The 11,417-nt window shown below is 32.1% G+C and overlaps 1 protein-coding gene across 8 annotated transcripts in view; it reads left to right on the top strand.

Annotated features, from left to right (window-relative positions):
• Phcl-1 (pH-sensitive chloride channel 1) overlaps window positions 1-7,893 on the top strand; it is a 64,393-nt gene extending 56,500 nt beyond the window's left edge. For 6 of the 8 annotated variants that reach the window (XM_071707574.1, XM_071707567.1, XM_071707569.1 and 3 more), the window contains 2 exons: window positions 998-1,114; window positions 1,485-7,893. In XM_071707574.1, coding sequence (XP_071563675.1) covers window positions 998-1,114; window positions 1,485-1,616 — 249 coding nt within the window. In that variant the 3' untranslated portion in view covers window positions 1,617-7,893. Of the gene's footprint in view, window positions 1-976; window positions 1,115-1,484 lie in introns of those variants that run through there. The other 2 variants (XM_071707575.1, XM_071707570.1) reach the window with 2 other exon arrangements.
• The last annotated feature ends 3,524 nt before the right edge of the window (window positions 7,894-11,417 follow it).

Here is an 11,417-nt window from a genome sequence, read left to right on the forward strand (position 1 = left end):
GAAGTGGAACAAATGCGCTTCTTTTGTATTTAATCAGACGAGACAACTCGCTATTTCTATCAACTTTTCTCCATATCCTCAATTCACGATCGAGGATACTCGGCGCTGTTTTAAAACGGTTTTAAAACGATCGCCAGCGAGACGCCTCCGCTAAATTAGCGCGCAAATATCGTTTTTCATCCACTTATAATATGGAAATGATAATTTTATTATCATATATTTCCCTCCGGTGCGTTTTTTTCCGAAAATTTCACATGCCTTTACGCGCAAGCTTAATTGCCTTTTCTTAACAAAGCCTAGTACGCTTACGTTATTATTAGTACCTACGCTTGTAAGAAGCCGCGCCACCGATTATCTATTCATCACCAAGTATCTTTCTAGAAGGTAGATTACTTTGTGCTGTGATAACGCAACGTTATGCCGCGTATCAAAAGTATCGTAATATTTCTGTTTCCATCAATCGTTTGGGCCGTACTCGCTTCTATGTATATAAAATTGATTAAGGAATCAATAGATACGAGGTCTGTTTAAAAAGTTTCCGAACTTTGCCTGTATAATTTTTTGGAGTTTATTTATAACTTATTCAGCCCTGTCTCCGAAATACTCTCCTTTTTGATTGATACCTATACACTTCTATTTCTACTTCCAGAAGTGGGAACGACGGTGGGAGAAGTATATCAACCAAGAAGAGTATTTCGAAAGAACCAAAGCTGAATAAGTTATAAACTCCACAAGATTATATACAGGCAAAGTTCGGAAACTTTTTGAACAGACCTCGTATATGATAAAGAATGTGAACAATCGAAGACCGTCAATGCATGCGTGAAAATTTTGAAAGATGATCCAAAGAAGAGGGCGCGGGAAGGAGGGAATCTAAAGAGAGAAAGGGCGAGAAAGGGGGCGAAACGAAAGGGTGGATCGTTGTTTAAGATATAAAAATGATATGTAATTAAGAATATGAGTTTCTTCTACGGAGACCCTGTCGTAGGGTAAAAAGAAGCGGGAGGGCGGAGCTACTACCGGTGGTACTACTGGAGCGAACGAGATTGTCACTTGCACCAACTGCGGACCTAATCCCTGCACGCATACAGCAACGAACGGTTGCACCGCCGAGGTAAGCAAATATTGTGTATAATAATCTATCATATAAAGATATCATCGCACCTTCTTTTTTCAAAAAATATAAAAATATCTTCAAATAAACTTTAATTAATTTGAAATATATTCGATTAATATTACATACAAAATGTCATTATATACGTAGGCAAACTTTCCATTAATTTTTAGAAAATATGTCCGAAATTAATAAGAATGTTATAAAAAAATAATCTTATGTAACAACGCGAATCCAATAGCTCTCCGCCCTTATAATTCTTCTGCCTTGTTACAGAATCTTATAATGTTACATGCAATTTATATGTTCGACAGGAACTTTTCAAAGTCTGAAGTTTGATCGTGATAATAAAATCCTTTTTTTTTTACAGCTAAGAAAAAAGGATCCGCCGCATCCGATTAGAGTGGCGAAGACGATCGACGTGATAGCCAGGATCACTTTCCCAGTCGCCTATTTCATGTTCCTCACTTTCTTCTTCATTCACTATAAGGGCACCTCGTAGAATGACGCACAACGATCTCCGAGAGATCTCCCATCGCTGGTATGAGCGACAACGAAACTTTCCAATAGGTGACGACACATTCGTGCTAAAAATCGAATCTACAATAGACTCGAATCTTGTCTCACAAATGTTTCCGAAAATGTTTCCGAGTAAACATTTTTAAGACGCAATCGTTTGTATCGCATTCAAACAATTATCTGATCTTTTTCGTAAAGACAAGGATAACGCAGATAAGTAGATCCGAAAATTCTTACGGAGTCGTGAATGTTACCTGACTATAGTGAACAAACGAAATCAAACAGATTAGCTGTAATAAGCGGGCGGGAACGTCTAAAGGATAAGAGAATTTTTCTCCTGAAGGGAGAAAGAGGAAGAGAGTCGCTAATTCGGGGACATATTCGAAGGCACGACATAAAAGAAAAGGATACCAACGATGGTTCGTCTCCGACTATACTTCATCTCCTCTCACGTGTGATAGCTCTTGAAAGCACTCCTCTATGGGGGAAGTAGATTACGATCGCTTCGCGATCATATGCAGCGGCCATATACACTTATCTTCATTATTCTTTCCTCTTTCTTATATCTTAGATAGGTAATAGAATGTGTCGCCGGCGAACACTTTGGCCAAGCAGAGAGAATGACGCTTAGCTTAATTGACGATGATCAAACGTATTAATGTAAGATATAATATCATTACAGACGAACCTCTGTATTTTTAACACCTTTAATGTTAGCATTCTTACGATGTGTTCCGAAATGCGCTAACAATACTGAAAATCTATAGTTCACGTTACGTTAAATGCTGTAGATTTAAATACTGTCAGTACATTTCGAAATATACCCTTAATCTCCGTATTTTTAACACCTTTCTTTGCACTGCTCCGCCAGTCATATTTGCTACGCGATCACGTGATCAGAAAGTGACAAAACTTCTTCTCATATCTGGCACCAAATGAGCTGGATTGTATAAGGATCGTCCAAATGAAACATAGACTCGGGTTGCTGCGTCGTGAATAGTGACGTCACTGAAAATGGGGACACCTGCCTAAATGTTAAAGGTGTCTATATATAGCACTAGTGTCAGCAACAGTGTGGTATGTATATTTACCTGTGACATATTCTTATGCTGTCTTAAATTACACTTCACTCAAACAGTTGTTTCATGTTTTATTTGGACGATTATACTTGGTTTACGCGTAGTAAACCATAATGAGTATAATGACACTATCGAAGGCTCTATATTGCTTAATTTTGAGATAGGAGATTCGAATATTATGCTGTTGAGTTGATGTTATACACAGAGTGAGAAATAGAAAGAGAGCGGAAGGAATTTAGAAAAAGGATAGGAATAGGGAGATTAAATGTAAAGACAAGTTTTTTTTAATAGAAGAAGATTATCGATGATCTTAGGACAGCGGTTGTAAAGTAAAGAAGAAATACTCAGAAGAGGAAAATGTTTACATGTCGATTAACATGTTTAACATAGATCTTATATAAGTTGCATATTTTTAACAGTTTCACAAAATATGTAATTTTCTGTAGGAAAACTGCAAGAACAAACGGCCGAGTGAAAAAGATCGAGCAATACTATAACTATCCAGATACCCAAATTTGTCAAAAACAAATTTTGAAAAGTATTACGAATTTTATCGACAGAATATCAGAAATATAACAGACCCTGCTAATAAAATATAATGGCAGATTGATTGCAGAAATCGGGTAATTTGTCATTTTATAATCATTTAAATGATATATTCTATTTAAATAATTACAAAATAATAGATTTTGTACGCGCGCGATTTTTGCTGTCTCTGCTATCAGATTACATGTCGGCAGAAACTTATTAGGTACTGAACATGAACTTAAGGTGAACGTATTGATATTAATTTGTCTCAACGTTCTGCTCAAATCTGTTGACAAATTGCTGACATACTACTAACATTTTACTTACTGGCTAAAAAAAAATTATCATTACTATTGATAAAGTAGTTCTCACGATTTAAGTATAATTTATAAAACCAAGACTATATGAGTGACGAACAAGGTTTTTCCTCAAATGACATTATTTATTTCTTCTCTTTCCCAACTATTTTTCTTATTTAAAACAATGTAGAGCAATTCTTTATTTAGGACAATCATCTGTATTAGGTTCTAGCTATGTTTCTGACAAGATCAGGTATCAAATATATGTAATGCGATTCATTCTTTTGTTTACATATGTTACGACAATTTTATTGGAAAATTCTCAATAAACTAGTAGAATTATTTTTATTCAATGAGAGATAAGGGAATTTTATGTATATTACATAGAGAATAGTTAGTCACGAGTTTTTTTTTTTTATTATGTTTTGTATTAAAGATCTAAGACTTTCAATGTGAGAAAACGAGTAAAAGACAGAAAATACCATGTGCATCCAAAATCTCATCTGTTAATAGCACAACACATTTTCATTTTGTGTATTATTCAAATAAAAATAGAAACTGCGGGGAAATATAAAGAATAGAAAAATTGTTTGATTCCGACATGCTAAGAATATGGATGTTCGACTGTACTAGCACAACCAAAAAAAAAAAAAAAAAAAAAAACTGTCCGTGGACATGGTTGATTCGTGACCAGCGAATTTTTATCCGGTATTGATCTTTCGCTCGTCACGCTACGCCTAATTCCAAGATCGAAACCGAAAATCAGAAATTGAATGTGAAACGATTCGTACATACCGAGATGGCAGTTACAGGATATTTCACGTAACATAGAATAATTATCGAAAACGAGGAAAATGGATAAGTGTATTGAAATGACTAGGTAGATACGTAGGTAGAGAGCTGGATATAGATTGCAGATAAAGCTTTCGTTGTGATACAGTCTACCAGTAAGTGAACGGTTTAGAGATTACGCGTCAAGTATCCTGTATTCAGATCTAATAGATGCAGTTAGACGAAAAAGTCGAGTCGGAAACGAATTGAGCCTATTCCTCCGTGCCAGAGTATACATACTATTTGCCACGACGCTGTGTGTGTATATCGAAGCAAAAAAAATGGCCGCCATTAGCACAATTAATAAGTGGAAGATGCTAAAATGCTATACGGACACTTTACTTACCTTTATAAGTAGAAGAAATACTATGGCGTCACTATGGCGAACGCTGAGGCGATAAGGAAGGAAAGTGATCGGTTTATGCGCCATGTGCACCGCAAGGAAAAGACTATTCTATCTTGACATTACTGAAAGTAACAATACGTACATAAAATCGCGCTTTCTCCTTGACCGGATAATTATGTCTCTACGATATATGCGTCAAGCGTCGTCGACTATAACTCGGAATCTATTGTGTAGCTTGCGTACTATTTTAGATGCAACATCGCTACGCTACACTACTATTATCACTATTACTACTTTTATTATTATCGCAACTAATATTATTATACTGTTACAGTTGCTATTTTAGTATCGTATTATCGCTCTACTACTATTACTGTAATTACAGATCACTATTGTAATGTCGCAGACCTTTAGGCGTGACGCGGAATCGGGAGCGCCTTCAAGCGCGTAGTACATTTATACTGATCGAATCACATTTTATTGTGTCCAGCAATATTAAAAGAAACAGCAGACCAAAGAAAAATGCGAGCCGAACGTATATATACCGAGTACATATATATTTCAATAATCGCGGCGATTACTCGAGGTCCAGTAGATATTGCTTATGATATAAGAGAAAAACATGATCTCGCTACATTGTTATTGTGTTGTTGGATGCGTGTATATATATATAAATTAGGGGTCCCCAACACACCCCCAACGACCCCCGTGAAGTTTTATCCGGCCGGGTTTTATATATAAATATATATTTATATATCTATATATTTATATATTATTTTATATATATTGCACCTTTGGTTCTATGGTTCAGTCGTTGCTGCGCCGAATTTTTATTAAAAAAAATTTTCAATAACAATATTTTGATTTTATTTGATTTTAAAAAAGAAAACTTATACCCGGATCTCCGGTCATAATAAAGATTTTAATGTGGCCCTTTTGATAGAAAAGGTTGGAGACCCCTAGTGTAAATGATGTTACAGGACACGTCGACACGAAGTGCAAGCACACGCCCGCGCGCGCGCGCGCGCGCGCACGATACACATACGCACGAACGTGACGCACGCGCGCCCGCGCGGGCGTGCCTGCGTCATGACGAATGCGCGTTTAGATTTGAAAAGACATGTACGAGGATCGATTTCTCTGACGACGGTTAGCATCGATCTTAGTTCTCTTCTATATGCTATGTATTGAAAAATGATCTGAAAATTTTCAAGACATACATCACTCAATTAATGTGAAGTTAAAATGATTCGAAGTCTCGTTTATGGTTTACGTTATACAATAGAATATTTACAATAAAGGAGCCGTATCCCCTTTTAGTATTTGTATTATGTAAAGAAGGAAGTGGAGTGATTAGATAATGACAGACATCGCTAACCGACGTCCAAAGAATCGAGCCTGAGCGATAAATACTCACTAACACAGATCTCGTTTGATAAATTGACTGCCAAAAAAATTTTAACTTTCACTGGCATATGGATATACACCTCCAATTTGGAGCTCTTCTACAATGTAAATTAGCAAGGCAGGATTGTGACAGATTATACGATGAAGCATTGATATTATTTGGACTGAACTATTTTGATTGGACCAAACAAAATAGTTTAGCTCAAAAACACTGCTTAACTCTGAAATGCATTTGCTTATTCGTTCGATAATGTTTGCCATTTTATCAATTTTTATGAGAAAAAGAAAGAAAAAGTAAAATAACAGACAATATCGTAATTTGAGCAGACTTCTAATCCTATGATATATAATTTGAATAGACGTCGTTATTGAATGATGACAGAAATAATTAAAAAGTAATTAAAACTATAATGATATTACACTTTAATGATTAAAATTTTGTTTATATATTGTTCTACGATTTTATTGCGGCAGACTGAAAGAAAAGAAACCTTATATTCGGTTATATTAAAATCGTCATTAATAACTTTCCGAAGAGTATATACAACAACAATGAACGACGAGGATGATGCATTTGATAGTTGAGAAAAGAGTTTTTCAATGAAAGAGCCATTTTGACCCAACAAAAGTTATTCAATGGATATTTTACAAAACTTTGCAATAAAGTTGCTTAAATAAAGAGCAAAATGCAAAATGAAAAGAGAATACAGGAAGAAGGATGTAAAATTATGATTAACAATATTTGTACGGGTATAAATATTGCAGCTCTCTTTCAGAAAGTTTCAGCAATATATCGTAAAACATAGATTGCACTGCAATAAATATAAATATTCTTCGATTTTAATATAATCGTAAGGCCAAGCAGACGAAAAAAAACGTCTTTTGCACGAGTTTTTCAGAACGAATGGAGGAGTATTATTTCTTTTCTCTATAACGCTCCGGAATTCGAGATAAAGATAAAAAGGGAGGACAGGTAGTAATGATATATTTATTTTTTATCTTTTATGTGTAGATAACAAAATACATAGTGGTAATGATGTTACATTACAACGCAAACAAACTTTGAAGGAAAGAGGGGAATGGGAAAGAAAGAGGGAGAGAAAGAAGATTGATAGGTAGATATCATTATATATTTATTAACTGGATGTGACATTCCCTCAAACAGAACAAGAGGAAGAAAAAGAACGAAAGAAAAACAGAAAAAGGACATCACAAAGGAGAAATTATTTAAATTATGGAATAAATACATTTTTTACGCTCAATATATAATTGTGAGATTTCATATACGATATAATAAAAATTAAAGTCAATCTGCTTTTTTTTTTTAAAGCAACGTGATTTTATTAGATTATCTCTGTAATTTCTCAAAGTTTGTTTGCATCGTAGTGTCTCTAAATTTCTTCAAAACTAAAGGCTAATTTTTCAGACAAAATTTTTTTTATCAGCGATGTTTATTTTTGTACTAATATGTAATATCGATGGATTATGAAACGATTAATATCAAAGGCACCTTTGATTTTCGCAATTTAGAAGGAATACCGAAGGAATACCTTGACAGTTTTTTCGTATCACCTTTTCTGGCAGCGTTACTATAAAGCATTTTGTTTTATTGTGAGATAAGCTTTCGAAATTTATTTCAAACAATAGGCGATATAAGCAATATATCTCATTTCATTATATTACAATATAATTCATGCAAAAATTACTATAGTTTCAAGCCAAAGCATATGCAAATATTAGGTATTTATATAAAGTTCATTACGAATATGATATCTCTGTCTTTTTCTGACTCACCTATACACTACATTCGTCAACTTAGAAAACCTGATATTATGTTCTTTCTTCTTTAATAAAGTTTTTCAGGATACTGACTTTCATTTTCTAAAAAAATCGTTCTACCGTGTTTTTTATTGATATGTACATAGATATACATTTTGTATTGAAAGTTAGAAAAAAAATTAATGTGATTTTTGTTGATAAGCGAACGAGGAAAAAAATGAAATAAATAATTGATATTTATTGATGATCCCGATTAATATCTATTTATAATAATATTTGCAAGAACCAAGTTTTAAAAAGTCTAAGCAAAAACGATAAACAAGCATTTTGCAGTGTAAAAATTTATTATTAAAGATAAAATTTATTTATTTATTACATATATTACTTATTTATATTATACTCTCTAAATCTGAATCAGTGAAAAGTCACTGGAGTTGCATACTTTAGACTGATTCAGATTTAGAGAGTATATTACCTATGTGTTATCATTGTAAAGTTTACTCCTTACGACCAAGGGAAGCAAAATCTATAAAAAGTATAATGCATGTGAAGAATGTGGAGAATGATTCCATTTTGAATATGGACACAAGATTGTGCGCTGATATATAATTTGTAATAACGAAATATGATACATAAATACCGCATAAAAATTTTTATTGGATGTTTTGTCAACCGAAAAACATTTTCTTTCTTATAACTCGTAACAAACGTTCAAAAACATTTTCATGCAGAATATGCTATAAAAACGCATTAATACATAAACTATTCATGCATAAAAAGCAGATATAGCAATCAAATTCATTAATGATTTAATTTGTCATTACTTAAAAGTGCAGCAAAAAATAGAACAATATAGAGGGATGCAAACATAAAATTAAAATTAATTTATTGTTATTTAATTTAATACCGTTATTAATATAATATATTATATTTAATTAATAGTTATATTGATTTTTTACGTGTAAATGTCTCTTGAAAAATGCATACATGCAATAGACACAACGAATATTGCGCATAGCGAAGTATAGAGAAAAATTTGAAGTATAGAGTATATTTAAAAATAATCAAACTTAATATTTAACCACATCCAGCATAGACCAATCTAAATAAATTGTGGTGTGCAATCTAAATAAATTTGGATGTGCTAATATAAATTTTGTAAGAATAGAAGATTTATATAAATGTTTGAACGTGTATTAATATTTTTTACAAATACACAAAATATTAAATCTCGTGTACATTAGTAAATACACAATGTTATATATATTTTATTTACATTTAATTTAAATAAAAAATATGTTTACGTTATCTTTATTATCTACGTAATAATACATATAATAATACATTTTTTAATAGCTTTTTTAAGTCAATAAAGAATGTTTGACGACGATAAAAAATATAAACTGCTTACTGCACATATTTCTGCTATCTTTTGTATACTTCACACCGTAAACAAGCAAGAATTATTAGGTAATAGGATTAATGAGCGAATTAATTAATCTTATTGACGTTATTAACATTTAATGCTCCACGGACCAAGACGTATAGTCGTACGACTACTATGCCGTCGTATTATCAGTGGCACTGTTTTAGAAAATAACACACGCAGTCTGCATTATTTATATTTGTAAACGACTGTGTAGAATTTTTATTACGATATCCCAGTGCGCGCGCGTTATAAGCAAAACTTTAGTATGTAGTCGCGAAATATTAAGTATAAGAAAGACTCCTATTATGCAAGAAATTCATTACTCTCAAAAATGGTCTAGGTAAATTACTGAAAATTTGTTTGAAATTTCAAATATTTATGTGATTAGGAATAACATTTCTCTTTACAATATAATGTTAATTCTTTCATTTCTTTCGTATCTTTCTTTCTTGAGATTTTTTTTAATTCCCACGGGCACAGTAAACCTAATTAACATTATTCTGACTGTCGGACGGTGAAAAATTTATCAAGGAGAAAAATATTTCAGCGTACGTTACAACTTAACGTAATGATAACGTATTACGAATTACGTGCTTTTCTGCACATACGTTATTAATAACATTTCGCATGGCTTTAAAAAATTTTGTTTGACAAAATTTATTTGTATTAAAGAAATAAATGCACTTCTGTTTGTTAAGAAAAATGAAAAGGTAAATTTGTCATTGCAAAGTTGTTACATATATCTAGGTAATAATTTCTGATATATAGATGACGTGATTGAAAAAATGCAGCAATAAAAATGAAAAAAACATTGAAAAAAATATTAGAGAAGTAAAAAGATAGACAGAGATAGTGAGGGAGTGAAACAGAAAAAGAAAAGGGAGGAAAAAAGGACTAAAAAAAGAGAAAAGAGAGGAAAAGAGAAAAAAAAGTGAAGGGAGGGAGAAATTATACATAAAAAGATTTAAGCGTCAAATATTATCGAATAGAATTATTCCAAATTATACTTTTAACAAAATCGCGAAAGAATTTATATACTCAAAGCTTCACTTTTTATGCTGTCGCTCTGTCTATTAGTCATAATTATTAATCATAACAATAATAATGTTACACAGAGAAAATAGAAGAAATCAAGTAAAAGTAATCGATTGTATAACTGTGTGCGTGTTTATGTATATATATTTCTCCAAACTATTTAATTTCCTTTTTGTTATTTTTATATCTTTTCACTGCATCCGCTGAGAAGGAAGAAGAGAAGAGAGAGAGGGGGGAGGGACGGAGGGAGAAAGAGAGAGAGAAAATTCTGCGTGACATGCGTATACGTAAGCATATGTACTGCATGAAAAATGGATTTACAATTTTCGAATAATAAAAATCTGTATTATTAACTCTTATATATACAGGATATTTTGTATAGCTCCAACTAGCGAACAATTTGAAACTATAACATAAAAAATAAATAGAAAATACAAAATTTTTTTCATGAGATTTATTTAAAAAAACCGATTTTTAATACTTATTTGGAATACGTGTAGGAGATTCTACAATAGAATTTCTTACTATTATCACTATCTTGCACGATCTCTGTTCAGATTTATGTTTAATAAACGTATCGTACCTATCTTGTGTATCTGTTCTACATTTTTTTTTTATATAATACAAATCTTTAATTTTCATTATTTGTTAATATAGCAAATACAACCGTAAAAAAATAATTGTTATAGATAAAAAAATTTATACTTTCTAATTTTTTTTTATATATATAGATTTATCACTTTTCTGGCACCTAATTACAAAATATCCTGTATTCATACGCGCACGGACATACACACGTATTATGCAATATTGATATGATAAAGGAGATGCTTAGAGAATATCATATATAGTACAATTGCGTACATATCTTGGATAACAATTAAAAATATATAAAGAAACAATTACGAAAAAATGTAACACGCATTAAACATTTCATGCAACACTGGAAACTTTCTGAAAAATAATATTATGATGTACTGAATCGCCATTACCTGACATGCTGTAATATCGCTTATTACATATTTATTTATACATACGAAAGATCGCGTAA

Source organism: Temnothorax nylanderi, unplaced genomic scaffold (assembly GCF_030848795.1).
Source record: "Temnothorax nylanderi isolate EJ_2023f unplaced genomic scaffold, tnyl_v1.0 TNYL_tig0059_pilon, whole genome shotgun sequence".
In the NCBI taxonomy this organism is placed as follows: domain Eukaryota; kingdom Metazoa; phylum Arthropoda; class Insecta; order Hymenoptera; family Formicidae; genus Temnothorax; species Temnothorax nylanderi.